This window comes from Lithobates pipiens, unplaced genomic scaffold, assembly GCF_037356315.1.
Source record: "Lithobates pipiens isolate NorthernLeopardFrog02 unplaced genomic scaffold, aLitPip1_a1.2 Scaffold_18, whole genome shotgun sequence".
Lineage (NCBI taxonomy): Eukaryota > Metazoa > Chordata > Amphibia > Anura > Ranidae > Lithobates > Lithobates pipiens.
In genome coordinates, this window is record NW_027507758.1 from 577,809,400 (window position 1) to 577,830,224 (window position 20,825).

The 20,825-nt window shown below is 41.5% G+C and overlaps 1 protein-coding gene across 2 annotated transcripts in view; it reads left to right on the top strand.

The window, feature by feature from the left end:
• Positions 1-248: 248 nt before the first annotated feature.
• Positions 249-20,825, top strand: part of LOC143989079 (uromodulin-like) — a 90,407-nt gene continuing 69,830 nt past the window's right edge. Inside the window, exons 1-3 of one of the 2 annotated variants that reach the window (XM_077489092.1) lie at positions 249-509; positions 6,566-6,622; positions 15,621-15,773. In XM_077489092.1, the coding sequence (XP_077345218.1) occupies positions 443-509; positions 6,566-6,622; positions 15,621-15,773 (277 nt within the window). In that variant the 5' untranslated portion in view covers positions 249-442. The remainder of the gene's footprint in view (positions 510-6,565; positions 6,623-15,620; positions 15,774-20,825) is intronic. The other variant, XM_077489093.1, reaches the window with a different exon arrangement.

Consider the following 20,825-nt stretch of genomic DNA (forward strand, 5'->3'; position numbering starts at 1 on the left):
ACGAGACATGATTCTTTCATTTTTGGCTGTGATTTATACACAAATTGACAAGTTTATATTTTAAAGTAGGACACTTGGGTGTGAACTATTGTTCAGGTATGCAATAATGCATCTGAAGCACCTAAAAATAGTTCAGCTGACATAAAATAATTAATATTTCTAACCTGGTTTAACTATTAGAATTCTGTCACGTACACAAAGTAGAGGTGGACTTCCCCTGGGACATTTTAAAAACAGAAGTATTTCCTTATTTCATTCATTAGGTTGTGTGGTGGTAGGTTCAGAATATGATTGTAGGCTTCCTAATTTAAGTTTTCAGACATTTTGATTCACATTTCTTCATAGTGTTTATATTTTTGAAGCCTTCTTGAACCACATTAAGTACACATCAGCTTCCAGCAGACTTCAGAAACAAAAACGACTTAAAGAAACCATTGGAAAGATGGTGACAATACATCTATGGTTTCTGGTATACTTTTTGCTACTCAGCAGCTGTTCTTTGACTTCAGGTAAGTGACCAGCCATGGTTCTTTCATTTCATTCCCCTTTCTTGCCATTACATTTGGTAAAAAAAATTGATGGACGCCTATAACCCTCTACAAAATTGTAAATGTGATGCTCTTCACTCCCGCACATTTAACATTTATTTTAAACTTTTATTACAATCTGAAAACATTTTTGTCCTAATGTATTTTTGTTTAACCACTTGAGATCCGCGCTATTGCCAAATGACGGCATTAGCGCGGACCTACATTTCCAGGACTACGTCTATTGACGTCGTCCTGGTTACGAGCGGCCTGCGCGCCCCCTGAGGGGCGCGCGCGGCGCGCTCTGTGATCGGCGAGTCCGTGAGACTCGCCTGATCACCGATCCGTGTAAGGGGTCGATCCCGACCCCTTATCACGTGATCAGCTGTCAGCCAATGACAGCTGATCATGTGATAGAACGGAGCCGGTAATCGGCTATTATTCCTCCTCGCGCTGACAGCGCGAGGAGAGAAAAAAAAAGCCGATCACCGGCGGCCGTGATCGGGACATCAGTCCCGATCACGGCCATCAATACAAGGGACCACCTGCCACCTGCCTGTGCCCACCTGCCTCCCGCAGTGCCATCCTGAAGTAAAATAAAAGAAAAAGTAAGTGCCCCCCGTCAGTGCCCATAGTGCCCACAGTGCCACCCACAGTGCCACCCACAGTGCCACCCACAGTGCCACCCCACAGTGCCACCCACAGTGCCACCCACAGTGCCACCCAATCTGCCTCAAAGGTGCTGCACCCCAGTGCCGCCCATCAGTGCCCAGCAGTGCCGCCCATCAGTGCCCAGCAGTGCCGCCCATCAGTGCCCAGCAGTGCCACCTATCAGAGCCACCTATCAGTGCCACCTATCAGTGCCCATCAGTCCCATCTATCTGTGGTACCTATCAGTGCCCATCCGTGCCACCCATCCGTGCCACTTATCCGTGCCACCCATCCGTGCCATCTTATCTGTGCCCATCTTTGCCCATCAGTGCCGCCTTATCTGTGCCCATCGGTGCCGCCTTATCTGTGCCTATTAGTGCCGCCTTAACTATGCCTATCAGTGCCCACCAGTGCAGCCCATCAGTGCCCACCAATGCAGCCCATCAGTGCCCACCAATGCAGCCCATCAGTGCCCACCAATGCAGCCTATCAGTGCCGCCTAATCAGCGCACTTCAATGAAGGAGAAAAATGACCCGTTTGCAAAATTTTATAACAAACTATTAAAACATGATTTTTTTTTTTTTTTTTTTGCATCTTTTTTTGTTTGTTTAGCAAAAAATAAAACTCCGAGCTGTAACTAAATACCACCAAAAGAAAGCTCTATTTGTGGGAAAAAAATGATAGAAATTTCATTTGGGTACAGTGTTGTATGCCCGCGCAATTGTCACTCAAAGTGCATCAGCGCTGAAAGCTGAAAATTGGTCTGGGACTGAGGGGGGTTTAAGTGCCCAGTAAGCAAGTGGTTAATGCCTTAGTGTTATCTCTAATTGGCTGTTGTCTATCTGAAATAATGACTTGTTTCCTTCATCCAACCCTCTTTCTCTCATAGTCCTTCCTTCACTAGCTAAAGCTGGCATATACTAGTAGAACTTTTTTTTTAAATGTTTAAAATTTAGATTTTAAGAATATTCATGATCTTCTAATGGTTAGAGGAGTCAAATCGACCATCATTTTCACAGTGATGAGAAAATTCAAAGAGCAGGCTGGAAAGAACTGAATTTTCTTCTTTTCTTCTTCAATTGTATAAATTGTAATGTGCACGTTCCAGTTACGAAAGAAACCAGCTTAATATGCCTGGGGCTCCATTAAAGTAGAAGGTCTAGATTCAATTTTAGAAGAAAAAAACATTACAGCGCACACAAGCAAAACTAACATTTACCTCTAGCAAGGCTTTTTAAAAACACCTAGACATTTTCAAAAAACATTATCAAAAATATGGGGATTTGGTCACACATTATTGCTATATGGTGCTTAAGCCCACTTACTGTGACAAAGTACCCCATGATTAGTGGGTCCTACACTATCCATAGATTGGGAGATCCTGCTTCTCTGAACCATGGGAGCTATACTACTCTATATGGGAGAACATGAGGTCTCGACCCATGACACAGGTGGTCACTAATGAGAGGTACTTAATGAGGGAGTGGGGTGCTCCACCCAAAAGGATTTGGTCAGAATCCATACAATAGACAAACAAGATATTGGGGGGCACACCCTAAAAAATGCATAAAGATGGTGCTGCCATAGGACCATACAATAGAAGAAAAAAATATTGCAGCGCACACATGCAAAACTAACAGGCTCCTTTCACCCCTGAGCATATAGATTTACTGGCCTTTTTTGCAGCTTTTTTTTTGTTCTAGAAGCATATTACAAGCGTTTTACAACTTCATACATTTTTGTTTAGCCAATATAAAGTACTAAGGGGGGGGGGGAGTAAATTAGAGGTGAAGAGCTGCGTTTTGAGCAGAAAATGCTCGTAAAACGCTCAAGTCAGGCATTTCTGTTAAAGTCTATGGAGCCAAAACAATTGTAATCTGCCAAAAAATAAGCTCAATTACTTTTTTGAGCTTAGGGCGTTTTGCTTCAGGCAACAGAACACTCAGATGTGAACAGGGGCAACTGAAATGAATGGGATTTGGCTTGTTGAGCGCTTTAGAACTACAAGCTTCAAACAGAAAATCGCTCAGGCGTGAACAGGGCCTGAATGTTTTGATGGACAATTTTTCATAATTTCCATATGAACATTTGAGTAAGATTCTACAAGGGCATATCCAGTTTTAGGCTGGATTCATACCTATGCAGGTTGCTGTTCTGTTTGCATATTCCAGGGGCATTTTGCGTTTTTCAATACACATTTTTGATCCATTGAAGTCTATGGAACCAAAAACCAGAACAAAAGTCCCTGGCCCTTTCCATAAAATGCACAGATGTGAACTACATCCATAGGAAACCATGTTAAATGGACTGTAGTGTGTTTCTGCAAAACTGAAAAAGCACTCAAAAATGCATAGGTGTGAACCAGGCCCTCAATTTCTTCTTTCTCTCTTTCTTATTTCCTCATTTCTCAACTATCTCTCATTCCTCAATTACTTTCGTTCTGTCTCTCTTGCGTTTTCAACCTTCTTTGTTTCTCTTATACATGTTCTCCTTTGATATCTCTAACATCTCGATAGCTCTAATATTTATCCTTTTTTTCTTCTTTTATGTCTGTCTCCCTTGATCTAAGCCTCGATTCACATCTATGCATGTTGCTTTTGAGCGTTTCTGCAGTACTTTTTGTGGTGCTTGCCACATTCTTTTGACACGCGTTTTTACCGCGTTTTGCCGAATTTTTGCCACATTTTTCGTTTTTTTTTTTTTTTTTTGTTTTCTGGGGTCCCCAGGTGGTTTTTGCACCTCCTCCCCACATCAGATAACCCCCTAGGAGAAGTGCTCTCCTGGGGGGGCTACCTTTCAGGCGTGCTCCTAAGTTCAACATTCGGCGTCCATAGCCGTTGAATGTATGACTTGGCCCCCGCCCTCCCAGCACCCACGTCATTGGATTTGATTGACCACAGCGGAAGCCAATGGCTGCGCTGCCATCAATTTATCCAATCAGGACACAAGACACCGGCCGGAGCTGGTATGCTCATTCCCGTCACGCAAATTTCGGGGCACAGGTATAAGTGGGGCTTGAGGGCTCTGCTGTATTAAAAAATGTTTTTCACCTTAATGCATAGAATGCATTAAGGTGAAAAACTATACAGTATTTCCTTCTTACTTTCTTTGAGAGATACTTTGTTTGAAGCTAAGATAATAAAGTGGTGCCCCAAAAGGTCAAACCTATTCCCTAAGATGTTTTGATTTTTTTGATGTTTCAATTATTGTTTGTTTTTATCAGAATTCCAATTTTGTGCTCCTGATCAGTGCACTGTGTTAAAATAAAAATATATGAACAAAATTGCAATTTTTTTTATTTATTTTTGTACACTATGCACTGATTACTGGCACCAAATGGCATTTTCCCTGATAAAGACATGATAGATAATTATGACAAAACAGCTATTTTATATTTGTTGTATTCTATGCACTCATGACTGGCACCAAATTGAACTTCTCGTGATATTAACCCTTTAAAGTTCACATTTTTCACTGAGTTAGTGTGACTCAAAATGTGCTCTACCAAACGATGGAGCAGAACGTTAAAGGGTTAATTGTTTTAAAGCATGTTGAGATTGGGGCTTTTCCTTTTTGGAACACTGATGTAATCTATTAGCTGCAAGCAGTACATTTCTAAAAGAAATGTAGAAAGAGATATCCTTTATATAGAAGTAATGGAAATAACTAGATAAATAGAAAGCGAAAGTCTGCAAGATTATGAAAGTTATTTACCAATTAACCAGGTATCATTCAGATATCATTTTTTTTTTTTCTGGCGGCGATTCCCTGCAACGTAAGTGGCTGTACAGCAGCTTGATGGTTTTTACAGGTCCTCCGGTGCTTCTACCGGCTCGCCCGTGCGATTGGCGAGCCGGAGAATGAATCAGCTGGTGGCAGAAGTTTACCATGGAGAATACCGTGGACTATATGCTCCTGGCAGTCTCTGATCTTCGGAGGCCAGGCGCAACATTATGACGTTGTGTCTGTCCTCTGCAGATGAATCCCAGATTCCCCAAATCTCTTTGTAAAGATTACACATCATACCCTTTTCCTATTTCAAGGGATGTTTACATGTTTACTTGTAATAGGAATAAAAGTGATCATAAAGGGGGTTTGCTGTGCCAGGAGGCAGGGAGGTTGCTTATGGCCACGTGACCGCCCAGGATTGGCTGTCATGGCGAGCACATGATCGGAAAACTCCTGCTCTTTTTCTATGAGCCGCCGGTCTCTGTGCAGGGAGCATGCTGGGCGCACGCTCTTGGCACAGCACTGTTGGCACTATTTCATGCAAATATGTGGCCACTCGGTGCCAAGACCCAAGAGTCCAATATTGAGTTGGCTCTTACATTCAGTGTGAACAGTAGTGAATTATTATTTCCTTCTCTCTCTTCTTTTCTCTTTTTTCACTGTCTTTTTTCCTTTTCCTTCCCTATATTGTAGGTTATGTTATAATGCTGCTTCATAGGCACTAGTAGATTTGAAATGTAATGTAGAAAAAAATGATCCGCACTGCGGTTGTTGCCCCCTACTATTTCTTCATTTTATTGAATAGCCACAGTGAATAAATGCAGATTAAGTCAGTTGACGTGTTTGAGCCTATAAGGCCTTAGTCATTTTATTTAATAGCCACAGTAAACAAACGCAGATTAAGTCAGTTGACGTGTTTCAGCCTATAAGGCCTTAGTCATAACTAAGGCCTTATAGGCTGAAACACGTCAACTGACTTAATCTGCATTTGTTCACTGCAGCTATTCAATAAAATTAAGACATTTTAAGAGCAACAACCGGAGTGCAGCGGATCATTTTTTTCTACATTACTCAGCCAGCGAATGGTGGATCGAGCACCTGGGTGCTCTGCTATCTATGTGGTGTATGGGTAGTACCACTGACTTTTCTGTTTATACTTTAGATTTAAATTGTATCCAGTTGTACCAGGTTGAAGAGGATTTTCTTAGCCCCAGGCTACTAACGCAGGGCTTAGAACAAGCTCAGCGGGACCGGGGAGGGGGGGGGGGTGGGGGGCGAGGAGGGGGTCCTGTGTAAGTTCACCTTACAGATTTTTCTGCCTTTACAATCACTTTAATTGAGCTGAATATCACATATCAGTTCAAAGTTTGAATTATATTGTAAGATTCAAAATATATATACAGTATAAAATATATATATAGTTAGAGCAGTCCCAAACTACTGAATAGTGACCAATTTAAAATTCAAATAATTTACCTAGATAGACAATTAGGCTTACATACTTCATATAGAGCTTTACATATGGTCCTGTAATATGGATTACAATTATCTGGGCAAGAAAGTCAGCATACACTGTCTTCCACACACAGATGTTAGAATGTGTCGATATTTTTGGCTGAATGAATAAAATTAAATTATTGACCATCTTTTTTCCCAGCTGATGATGCAAATACAACATCATGGACAGGGAGTCCAGACTGCGCTGCAAGCACAGGTAAAAGTGCATGTTGTTTATACTGTGTATCTAAAATATGTAGTGGTGTACAGTTTGGTTGTGAAAACTGATTAAGGCTCCGTTCACTCTAGTGTGAGTTGAGTCACACAGAACCACATGAAAATGGAAATCACATTGTTTTCAATAGTGCCCATTCATATCAATGCAGCTCAGTATGGCACGGTTTTGGAAAAGGTCCCTGTACTACTTTGGTGCAATTCCAGTGTGATTTTGACCCCATAGAATGTGCAATCTGCATCCAAGTTGTACCATATAATCTCACTGAAAATGAGATCAAAATTGAATTGAAGTAGTGTGAAAGCTGGAGGCATTCACTTTAAGGGAAAGTATGAGGTGCATACTAGCACATTATAACATTCACTTGCAGGTGGACTTTTTTTCTTATGGACTTTATTATAGCTTGATTAGAGAATTGACCTGCAAATGCAATAACAACATTCAAAGGTTCAGCTTGGATAGAATATTTGATGAGTTGCATGTCATCTCAATGCAGCTGCATTTCACTTAATGTAATTGCCAAAACTAAGTAGAATAATTGACTTTGTTTTTATTTTTTGGATGTGACAGATGATTGCTTTACACTGTTACTCGCAATCATTGGGCAGGGGATAGATAGAGGAGAACCCAAGAACAGCTGTCACATTTGAGAGTCTCACTTTGATAGTGTTACAAAAAGGGTGGCATTATTATGTGCATATAAAATCACTATATATATATATATATATATATATATATATATATATATATATATATATATATATATATACACAAGGGTGTCTGTTTCAGAATGGCCTATGTTGTGGATATTCCAAACAATGTATGTTAAACACATGTTTTAGCAGGCACTATGTGCATACAAAAGAGGAGTGTAGGGTGTATGACAGGAGGCAGTATTTGCAGGAAAGGAGTGTGAAAGGTATGACTCTAGCGCAAAATATTTTAACTTTTTATGTTTATATGACTGCAGGTAGTCTGTGCAGGGGAGGAGTGTGGAGGGTATAACAGTGGGCAGTATGTGCAGAACAAAATTGCAGAAAATATGAAAAGGGCAGGGTGAGCAGAAGAGGAGTGGAAAGAATAATACATGGGGGAAGTATGTGCCAGAGAGGAGTGCCACATGGTATAACAGTGGGCAGTATGTGCATGAGAGGAGTGCCACAGGGTATTACAGTGGGCAGTATGTGCAGGAGAGGAGTGCCACAGGGTATTACAGTGGGCAGTATGTGCAGGAGAGGAGTGCCACAGGGTATTACAGTGGACAGTATGTGCAGGAGAGGAGTGCCACAGGGTATTACAGTGGGCAGTATGTGCAGAAGAGGAGTGCCACAGGGTATTACAGTGGACAGTATGTGCAGGAGAGGAGTGCTACAGGTTACCACAGTGGGTGGTATGTGCAGAGAGGATTGGGGAAGCTATGAAAGTGGCAGCATTTGAAAAAAAGATGAGTGTGAAGGGTATGTTAGCAGGCAGTATGTGCAGGAGAGAATTCCAGAAGGCATAACAGGGGAAGTATTTGTAGAAGGGAATTAGAGAGGGCATGGCAGTAGGGAGTATGTGCAGGAGGGAATTGAAGAGAGTATGAAATTAGACAATATTTGGAGAAGAGGATTGCAAGTAGTATGAAAGTGGGAAGTATGTGCAGCAGAACATTACAGAGGGTATGGTGGCAAGCAGAGTGTGCAGAAGAGGATTGTGAAGGATGTTATGGTGGACAGTAGGCAGTAGAGAATTGCAAAGAATATGACAGGAGTGACAGTGGGCAAATTTTAAAGGAGAGGAGTGTTTTAAGTATGACATTGGGGGGCATTTATAGGGGAGGAGTACAGAGGACATGACAGAAGGGAGTATTTGATGGGAGAAGTGCAAAGGGTATAACAGTGGGCAGAATTTGGAGGGGAGGAGTACAGGGGATATGACAGCATGCAGTATTTGGAGGGGAGGAGTGCAAAAGGTATGTCAATGAGCAGTAATATTATTATTATTCATGATTTATATAGCGCCAACAGTTTACGCAGCTCTTTACAATGTATAGGGGGGACAACACAATTACAGTACAATACAAAAGGTACAGAAGGGCCCTGCTCATAGAGCCTACATTCTAAAGGGAGGGGATGGTGGTACAAAAGGTAATAGCTGCAGGGAATGATTTGATGGGGGTGTATGTGAAGTATGTATGTGAAGGCGATGAGTTTGGCTCATATAACAGAAGGCAGAAACATATTTTTCCCCTTGTGTATGTAAGGTGAGAGATATTCTTTATGGAGACTTCAAATTTCTATTAGAACCCTGATGTTTCCTATGTGTGGTTTAAATACAGATATAGTACAAGGTAACTCATCTGTATCTGAATTTGCTCAAAATACCTGCACACTGAAGCTGAGAACCCAGAGGTGCTCTATAGTACACACACAAATGTTTTCTATGTTCGGAGAACAGCCGTAAACATAAGTTACCAAATATTCTCCAAATTAGCATCTGAGTGCAGTACTGAGGTCCTGGGATTACCTTCCCAGAAAACATGGATGCCACAAATCTTCTCCACTTGGGCCACAGGAGTAGGGTGAGTAACAATAGGCCCTGCAGAGAGGAAGGTGGACCCAGGAGATGAAATGGTAAGGTTGTGAGGAGCTGAGTGAAGGATGGAGGTAGAGGCCAGAAACATAACATCCCCAAGCTGGAAACATACAATAAGTACTATAGCGCCGAATATACAATAATGTGCAAAAGTTTTAGACAGATGTGAAAAAAATGCTGCAAATTAGGAATTCTTTCAGAAATAGAGATGTTAATAGTTTATTTTTATCAACTAACAAGATTAGTGGAAAAAACAATAAATGAACGGAATAAATAATCCAAATCAAATCAATATTTGGTGTGATCACCCTTTGCCTTCAAAACAATTGTTCTAGGTACACTTTCACACAGTTTTTGAAGGAACTCGGTCGGCAGATAGATTGTTCCAAAAGTTTTAGAGAAAAAAAACAGAGATCTTCTCTGGATGTAGGCTGCCTCACATCCTTCTGTCTCCTCATGTAATCCCAGACAGACTTGATGATGTGGAGATCAGGGCTGTGAGGGGGCCAAGCCTTCACTTCCAGGACTTGTTGTTCTTCTTTACACTGAAGATAGTTCTTAATGACATTGGCTGTATGTTTATGGCCATTTTCCTGTTGCAGAATAAAATTGGGGCCAATCACACGCTTCCCTGATGGTATGGCATGGTGGATAAGTGTCAGCTTGTATTTCTCAGCATTGAGGACACCATTGATTCTGACCGAATTGCTAACTCCATTTACAGAAATGCAGCTCCAAACATGCACGGAACCTCCACCCTGCTTCACTGTTGCCTGCAGGTACTCATTATTGTACCACTCGCCAGCCCTTTGTGAAAAAAACTGCCTTCTGCTACAGCCAAATATTGACTCATTAGTCCAGAGCCATTATTCTGCACCCTGGTATTTTCCTGTGTTTTCATGTGTTTTCAATGCATAGTTGAGTTACTTAGCCTTGTTTCCACATCTGAGATATGGCTTTTTGGTTGCAATTATTTCATTAAGACTACCACTGGCCAAACTTCTCTGAACAGTAGATGGGTGTACCTGGGTCCCACTGGTTTCTGGCAGGTCTATGCTGATGGCACTCCTGGACACATCCAATGTCAAAGGGAAGTATGCATGATTTCCCTTTCATCTGCTGCATTGTTTCCTTGGTCAATAACTACATCTTTGGTCCTCAGCATTGCCCAGTTCTTAGTGCTTCTTCAAAAGCACTTGAACAGCACATCTTAATACCACAGTCTGCTTTGAAATCTTTACCCAGGAGAGACCTTTCTGATGCAGTATAACTACCTTGTGTGCTCAGTCTTGCCATGGTGTATGACTTGGAAACTGTCTTCCACAACCTCACCTTAGTAGCAAAGTTTGGCCATTCCTCACCCAGTTTTAAGCCTTCTTCACAGCTGTTTCTGTTCAGTTAAATATTTTAACCTACACATGAAATTGATAATCATTAGTACCTGCTTTTATAATTGGTTAACCATCCACCTGACTATAATCCTACAAAATCCCTGACTTTGTGCATATGTACAAAATATGCAAGTGTCCTTTCACACAGGCGGTCTGCTCGGTGGACTCCGCTTTGCTTAGCGGGAGATCGCTCCACTGATCCCCACTGAGTAGGCAGATGGCAGGTCCCTCTCCACTCACTGTACAGAGATGGACCTGTTAGAGTCCCGCTCTCCTCTATGGGGAGATCAGATGAAAACAGACCGCCTGTCCATTTTCATCCGATCCGATCCACCAGACGGATGAAAAAAAGGGCCACCATCCATCTGAATTTGGTGGATCGGATAGCAGCGGGTGTCAGCAGACATGTCACCACTGACATCCGCTACCCCATAGGTATGAATGGAGCGTCTGATCAAGTCCGCCTGAACAACTGACAAGCCTGTGTGAAAGGGGACTAATAATTGATGCTGGTTTGAGGCCAAAGGGTAGTCACACCAGATATTAATTTGATTTAGATTTTTCTTCTGTTCACTCACTTTGTAAATTGATAAAAATAAACAATAAAAACATACATTTTGAATGCATTCTTTACATCATTGCTTCACACCTACAGCATTGTATGTATATTGGATACAGTATATATATTATGAATAATACTGCATTGCCTGCCCTACCTCATCACATTTTTCTGTATTTCTTCATTCTTACTTGACAGTCTAATTTCTCACTCTGATGTCATACTGTTGGTGATTGTACCTCAAGCAAAACAATCAGTAGAGACAACAAAGTATGTCAAAACTCTAAAAAATGTCATATACGGAGCAGAAAGAGGGGTTGATTTACTAAAGTCAAATAGACTCTGCACTTTGCAGTTGCTCCATAGCTTAGTAAATGAGATAAAGATTCACTTTGCAAAGAATACCCAATCACATGCAAGGGAAATTAAAAAAACTGCATTTTTCTTGCACATGATTTGATAATAGAAGTTAGTAGAGCTTCTGCTCCTTTACTAAGCCGTGGAGCAACTGTTCTTGCAGAGTGCAACTAGTCTATTTGCCTTTATTAAATCAACCCCAACGAGTGACATCTCATTGGTCTGGCCTGCCTATGTTTTACTTCCAGTGACAGAATTGCTAGTGTGACATGGTCCTTACTGTCTCAAAGATAGGGTAACGCAGACTTAGCATGCTAGCTAGTGGGACCATTTAGTATACTACATGGAACATTGTACACAATTGCTGCCTTGCTAAAAGTATAGATAAAATCAATAGATGGTGCTGTGCTCTAAATAATAACAAACAGGTATAAATGAATTGCTGAGTGACTACTATAAAGTGCTAACTGTTCAGAATGATAGACTCCAAAAATATTTGAATTCATACACTTCAAAAGACACAATATAAATACAAAATGATAATAGACAATCTAAAATGCTGAGTACTCAAAGAAACATAAGAGATAAACTTCCAATGTGCAATATAGGTGCAAATAGTACAAAGGAATAGCATCCAAATCAATGTTATCCTAAACAAGATAAAGTGCTAGTGCCAAAAAGGGCGTACGTCCAAGGTGAGCATAAATCTTCAAACAGATGCTGGTGGATGCAGTGCAAAAAATAAAGTGCTGAATTCCAACTGACACTCTGTGTTGGTGTGATGGTGTGAATTAGTGATTTTTTTCTTCGGTGGAGTCACAGGGTGCAATGGCTCCTTACCTTACTGCTGTAAGGTAACGGTGTAAAGATAGCCAGTGGCTATCTTGCATCTGGTTGTGGGCGACACAGTGGAGTAGTGGTTAGCACTCTCACCTAGCAGTAAGAAGGGTTGCTGGTTCACAATCCCAACCACAACACCAGCTGCCTGGAGTTTGCATGTTCTCCCTGTGCCTGCGTGGGTTTCGTCTGGGTACTCCAGTTTCCTCCCACAGTCCAAAGACATGCAGGTAGGTTAATTGGCTTCTGTCCAAAATTGGCCCTAGTATATGAATGGGGACCTTGGGTTCTGGGCTCCTTGCGGGTAGGGACCAATGTGAGTGTGCAATGTACAGGGACAATTGTAGACACTCACTCAGGTTGAACTGGATGCACTGGTGTCTTTATTCAACCTTACTAACTATGAAACCCAGAATTCCAGGGTCCTGCAGTAGGTCACCCTAGGAATGTCTTATGCATGGCAATATGTATGGAGCCTGGTGTCCCGGTGGATGCTTCTCATTAGGATATATCTCCTTTAAATAAATCAGTTGCGGTAGAAATCCTCCCAGATGGACACATAGAGACAATTTTGATAGTGATAGCTCTCCAATGGGAGATAGTTGTTCTTATCTACATTTTTAAAATGTGTTTTTGAACTAAGTTTACAACCCTCTTGTGTAGTCATTAACCTCATAGGTTTTACCTGTGCTGGTGGATGTGAACGTAAATTTCTTTTCAACCGTGCATTTTGTTCTATCTAGGAAAGATATGGTCTTTTTACTAATATCCCAAGTTGGTCTAATATTTCTAAGCTTGTTATTCTGTTTTTCTAAGAACTATACTATATAGTTCACAAAACAGGAGTTATCGTGGGAGCAAAACAGGAGTTATTGTGGGAGCAAAATTTGCACCCAGTGTAATGGCCTATAGATGACTCGTCATCTTTAAAAGATATATTGATGACATCTTTATTTTATGGAAAGGTGAACAGAATCAGCTGGTACTTTTAACAGATAGGCATCTCCAAGAGCTTTTACCTCACAACCCCAAATTCATATATAAAAGAGCTCCCACGATATGAGAGAAGATTGTCAAAAGTATCCCGGATCCACCCTCGAGGGGATTTACATTATATACAGGAAAGGGTTTTTTCCCATGTAAATGGTGCTTTACATGTACTAAAACAAAACGCTTGGTTGAAAAGAATTGTACGTTCACATCCACCAGCACAGGCAATACTGATGAGGTTAATGACTTCATTGGTTGTAATACAGAAGGAGCAGTCTATGCTTTTGAATGGAGGTGTGGGCTACAATACATAGGAAACATGAAAAGACCCCTGAAAGTACGCAGTAAAGAACATGTACAGAACATTATTAAAGGATTCGACAAACATAGTGTTTCCAAACATTTTGCCGCACACCACAATAAAGACCCCACTCATTTGAGATTCTGGGGAATAGAACCATATAAAAAACACTGGTGGGGCAGTAATAAAGTAAGGACCCTCAGCCAGTTAGCGTCCAACTGGATTTTTATATTGGACACTTTTTCACCTTGGGAATTGAACAATAAGTTGTTTTATTAATGATTTTTAAACATCCAGAAACAGTTTTAATAATAATTTTACTCTTTTTGTCATCTTTTCTTTTTTCCGCCATTGTTAGCTTGGTCCATATTTTATATATTTTTATTATTAAATGGTCCCTGTTTTTTTGTATATGATACCTCTTTCACCTTTTCTTATTTGTGATGCACGTTTTTCCATCAGCGTGTAACATTAGATTCATAACTCTACTTTATATTCCACTATCCACAATTTTAGGTTCATATTGTGCGCCTCTCACATTTTTTTTGCACACTGCCTTATCCCATGATCAATTTAAAACATTGCCGTCGCTTTGTTTACCTATGGTAGACTACAAGAAAATGGCTATGGTTGTAGATTTTTATGAACATCCACCTGAAAATGGCCAATATATTATTTCAATCGTATGACCACAAGAAAATGGCCGCTCATTACCATACAATATTAAACCTATTTAAGGACACTTCCAGTGCTAGTATTCATTCCCTGATGAAATCATGTGATTGTGACGATAGGAGAAGGGGGGTGTCACAGCTGCAGGAGATGTGCAAGGTTCACATGAAATGGCATGGTGGGCCGGATTCAGCCAGCGGGCCTTGTGTTTGACACAAGTGACATAAAACAACAGGCATCGCCAAGATGTACTGGTGGACATCTTTATTTTCTTATGATTGCATGGTGGTGCCATCCACCAATTCACTATAGCACCCTACGCCAACTATAGGTCAGCTTGTGAGGAGTGCGATGGATACTGTACAATGTCTCTGTAGATTCATGTACTTGTCTCTGACAGGCATATGCATAAGGTGCAAGCACTGACCATTTTGGTGGGGCACCGAACAGAATTTTGGAGAGTGTCTATGACATGCTTTATGAATTTCTCCCTGTACATTTTAAGTTTACATGGTTTATGACAATACCGTATTTGCCGGCGTATAAGACGACCCGGCATATAAGACGACCCCCTAACTGTGCAGGTTTTTAAAATGTTTTGCCCGTACTCACCGTTTAAGACGACCCCCCATTCCGAGGCTTCCGACGCTTCATATCCCTCTTCTTCGTTCTTGCTGGAGCCATTTCCTTCTTCCTTCTTGCTGGTGCTGGAGCCAATCACGGCGAGCAATGTATTCTATTAATGAATACAAAGCCTGCTGGGATTGGCGGAGGCTGTTACATCATCAGCCCGAGCCTCACTCTCAAAGCCAATCGGAGCAGGCTACTGTGTGTAGCCTGCTCGGATTGGCAGAGATTGCTACTCCAATCCGAGCAGGCTCTGTATTCATTTGAATACATCGCTCACTGGGATTGGTTCAGTGGTATATACTGTATGTAGCCGAAGCTACATACAGTATTACCGGACATCCAGAAAGCATCCCAGCAGCTGACCCGGCGTATAAGACGACCCCTCCTTTTTGCTCAGTTTTTTTAAGTGTAAAAGGTCATCTTATACGCCGGAAAATACGGTAAGTGTTTTTTTGTAGCAGTTATAAGACAAATAATAACAAAGTGATGTAAATTAGAGTCATCTATTTTTTAGGTTTTCATATATAACTTACTCACTGCTCTTTGTACATTGCTATTAAATGAACCTCAAAAATGTTTAATATGGTAAATAAGTCTGTGCAGCCATTCACTGCAACCATACAGCTTTGATTATAATAACCTGATTATGGTGACAATTTCTTTCAGGATCTTCTCTTACCTATCTTGTGGACACAACAGGATCAATGTGGGATGATATGTATCAACTGAAGTTGGTGAATAATTGGCTTCTTGATCGTATAATTGCAAGATACCCCTGTGGAATCAGACAATACACTATGGTGGAATACAATGACCCATGTAATAACCATTTTAATACATAAAGCTGTCCTATGTAAATATGGTGGTACTTTTAAGCCTAAAACTGTTATTTAAGTCTGAACTTTGGGGAGGATATAAAAAGGCACAAATTAAAAAAACTCTATATTCATTAACACCTCATTAACCACTTGCCTATATGGCACTTACACACCCTTCCTGCCCCGGCAATTTTTCAACTTTCAGCGCTGTCACACTTTGAATGACAATTGCGCGGTCATGCTACTCTGTACCCAAATTACATTTTTATCATTTTCTTCACAAAAATAGAGCTTTCTTTTGGTGGTGTTTAACCACTTAATAACCGCCCTATAGCCAAATGACGGCTACAGGGCGGTTTCTTATCTCTGGGAGGCCGTCATATGACGTCCTCCCAGAATTCCGCTCTCGCGCGCCCCCTGGGGCGTGCACTCGAGAGCATCCGTGACCGCCGGGTCCACAGGTTCATAGCGGCCGTTTACCACGTGATCGCTCCGTCAAATGACTTGTAAACAAACCGGCGTCATGTTATGACGCCGGTTCCTCCCTCCCCCTCTCTGTACCGATCGGAACAGCGGAGGGGGAAGAGATCGGTGTCAGCAGCGATGTGGGCTGCATCTACAGTGCCCACATCGCTGCTCACCGAAAATTAACCCCTCAATTCCCTGCAAATACTCTGCAATACCCTGCCATTACTCTGCATTACTCTGCAATACCCTGCAATACCCTGCAATACTCTGCAATACCCTGCAATACTCTGCAATACCCTGCAATACCCTGCAATACCCTGCAATACCCTGCATTACTCTGCATTACTCTGCAATACTCTGCAATACTCTGCAATACTCTGCATTACTCTGCAATACTCTGCATTACTCTGCATTACTCTGCAATACTCGACAATACTCTGCAATACTCTGCATTACACTGCAATACTCTGCATTACTCTGCAATACTCTGCATTACTCTGCATTACTCTGCAATACTCTGCATTACTCTGCATTACTCTGCAATACCCTGCAATACCCGGCATTACTCTGCATTACTCTGCATTACTCTGCAATACCCTGCAATACTCTGCAACACTCTGCAATACCCTGCAACGCTCTGCAACACCCGCCAATACCCTGCAACACTCTGCAATGCTCTGCAACACTCTGCAATGCTCTGCAACACCCACCAATACCCTGCAACACTCTGCAATGCTCTGCAACACCCGCCAATACCGTGCAACACTCTGCAATGCTCTGCAACACCCTCCAATATCCTGCAATGCTCTGTAACGCCATACTCTGAGATACCCAGCCATACTCTGAGATACCCAGCCATAGTCGGTGATACCCTGCAATACCCAGCCATAGACACCCCCCCCCCCCTCCTGCCGCCCTCCGGTGCTTCTACCGACTCGCCAATACGATCAAATCCAGAATCTTTTTTTTTTTTCAGGCTTCCCAGCTTAGAGATGAGATGCGGGGTCTCATTGACCCCATATCTCACTGTAAAGAGGACCTGTCATGCCATATTCCTATTACAAGGGATGTTTACATTCCTTGTAATAGGAATAAAAGTGATCAAAAAATTTATTTTTGGGGAAAAAAATGTCAAACTAAAATAAATAAAGTAAAATGAACAATAAAATATATATATTTTTTAAAGCGCCCCTGTCCCCATGTGCTCGCATGCAGAAGCGAACGCATACGTAAGTCCCGCCCACATATGAAAACGGTGTTCAAACCACACATGTGAGGTATCGCTGCGAACGTTAGAGCGAGAGCAATAATTCTAGCCCTAGACCTCCTCTGTAACTCAAAACATATAACCAGTAAAAAAAAAAAAAAATTGTCGCCTATGGGGATTTTTAAGTAGCGACGTTTGGCGTCATTCCACGAGCCTGTGCAATTTTGAAGAGTGACATGTTAGGTATCGATTTACTCGGTGTAACTTCATCTTTCACATTATGTAAAAATTGGGCTAACTTTACTGTGTTTTTTTTTTTTAAGCACAAAACATTCGAAAAATTGTTGCGCAAATACCGTGCGAGATAAAAAGTTGCAACGACCACCATTGTATTCTCCAGGGTGTTTGCTAAAAAAACATATATAATGTTTTGGGATTCTATGTAATTTTCTAGCAAATAAATGATGATTTTTACATGTAGGAGAGAAATGTCAGAATTGTCCTGGGTGCTCCAGAATGCCTGATGGCGCTCCATGCATGTTGGGCCTCTGTATGTGGCCACACTGTGTAAAAGTCTCACACATGTGGTATCACCGTACTCAGAGTAATAGCAGAATGTGTTTTGGAGTATAATTTGTGGTATGCATATGCTGTGTGAGAAATAAACTAATAATATGACAATTTTGTGGAAAAAAAAAGTAAAAAAAATCTTGATTTTGCAAAGAATTGTGGGAAAAAATGACAACTTCAAAAAACTCATCATGCCTCTTACTAAATACCTTGGAATGTCTTCTTTCCAAAAAGGGGTCATTTGGGGGGTATTTGTACTTTTCTGGCATGTTAGGGTCTCAAGAATTGAAATAGGCAGTCAGTACTTTAGGTGTGATCAATTTTCAGATATTGGCACCATAGCTTTTGGACTCTATAACTTTCACAAAGACCAAATAATATCCACCAATTTGTACTTATTTTTACCAAAGATATGTAGTGGTATAAATTTTGGCCAAAATTTATGAAGAAAAAATTACTAATCTGCTAAATTTTATAACAGAAACGAAGAAAAATTCATTTTTTTACAGAATTTTCTGTATTTTTTCTTTTATAGCACAAAAAATAAAAAACCCAGCGGTGATTAAATACCACCAAAAGAAAGCTCCATTTGTGTGAAAAAAAGGACAAAAATGTCATATAGGTCCAGTGTTGCATGACTGAGTAATTGTCATTCAAAATGTGAGAGCACCGAAAGCTGAAAATTGGTCTGGTTATTAAGGGTGTTTAAGTGCCCAGTGGTCAAGTGGTTAATCACTGCTGTTTTTTTTATTTTTTTACAAAAAAAAGGCCAAAAAATTTAAAACTATTTTTTTTACTTAGTTTCTGTCAGTTCATTTTGTAACTAAGTAATTTTTCTCCTTCGCTAATGTGCACTGATAAGGTGGCACTGATAGGCTGAACTGGTGGGCATTGATGAGGTGGCAGTTATGGGCACTGATGAGGTGGCACTGATGAGTAGGCACTAATATGCCGCACTTATAGGCACTGATAGGTGGCACTGATATGTGGCACTGATGTGCACTGATAGGCCGCATTGATGGGCACTGTTAGGTGGCACTGATGGGCACTAATAGGTGACAATGGCACTGATAGGCGACACTGATGGGCGCTGGTGTGCATTGATGGGTGGCACTGATGGGTGACACTGATGGGCATTGATTGACAGCAGTGATGGGCAGCACTGATAGCCATCACTGACTGGCATTACTAATGGGCACTGATTGGTGGCACTTGTGGGCAGTTGTGGGCTCTGATTGCTGGCACTGGTAGGCACTGATTTCTGGCACTGATGGGCAATGGTGGGCACTTATTGGTGACACTGTTGGCGCTATAATGTAATCAGGGCACTGATTACATGTTTTGTTGCCCCCTGCTCTCCTAGCCATAAACTCTGTCGGTGTAAGGCGAGGAGCACCGATTACTGGCATCTCTGTGTTTACCTATGACTGGCTGTGATTGGACAAAGCCGATCACATGGTTAAAGCGGACTTGACTCTTTACAGAGATCAGGGTTGCGCTGTGTCCTAGCAACATGGCGTGGCTGTAAGTGCCATGCTGTATGCACCAGTGGGCACACGAGACTGAGCATTCTGGAACGCCATCAGATGACGGCATCCCAGAACGAGAGCCGCACCGCCCCGCCATCATTTAACGGTGGGCAGACGGAAACTGGTTAAATGCAAGCAAAGTAAGGATGGGGAGATGAGCTTATCAGTGTGCCAATTCTTCTTTCATTGTGCAGTTACAGGGTGGGGAACCTAATTTTAGTGCTACCTAATTTCAGCAGAGACAAATCAGGTCTACTGCCTATCCAGACAGGGTTGTGCTATGTGATGAGGCTGTTTTCTCAGGACTGGATGAAAAGAAATAAAAATCTTTTGGTCAGGTAAAGCAACTTTTAATAAACACTTTTCATCTGTGCATTAAACTGGTAAATGTCAGCTATACGTTTTTGAAAGATGCTGCAAAGTTAAATATCGAGCAATATGGTTCCCCTCTCTGACTTTGAGGCATACCCCCATATTGGATTTAATTAATCTTAACTTGGCCTTGTCCCAGGAGGGATTCACAAATCCAGCCTGCCACATTGTTATGTATGTTAAAGTTTGGGGAGCCTTTGCCTTCTTCTATGGCCTTCTTTATGCTTGATCCCATATTGCTGTGCCTTAGTGACAGTTTGGCTTAATTGACCCCACTTGATCTACTGTGGATGCTTCTACCTATTACTTTAAAGGGTAAGTTCAGCTTTGTACACTTTTTTTTTCTAAATTCCAGCTCCCCTATGCACTAAAATAGCATTCATGTACTTTTTGTGCAAAAATATCACAGCTTTCCATTAAATCGGCATTTTAGAATCTTTGCTAGGGATGCAATGTGAGGGGTGGTGTCATTAGGGTCAATGTAAATTGAATTGCAAGCCATGTGTGGACTGTTTTAGCTTGTAAGATGTTACCATGGTGATCTCACAACAATCCAGCGCTACATATACCCAACGCTCGTCACTCTGCTCCCACCCTGAGGAAGTCACTCGACTAGTGAAGCAACGCATCAGTAAGAGCCTGTGATGTCATTTCCGGTGTCTCCGTGAACTGGAATACGGTGAGCGTGGGCTAATTTTATCGTTATACTGTACAATTAGATACTCTGTTTATTTGAGTTATATTGCGGAGATAGTCAAATCCTCCAGAAGAGAAGGAAGACCAAAAGGGGAATACAGGCATACCCCACTTTTAAGTACACAATGGGGTTTATTTACTAAAGTGGGAAAGCGCAAAATCAGGCTCACTTCTGCATAGAAACCAATGAGCTTCTAACCCCAGCTTGTTC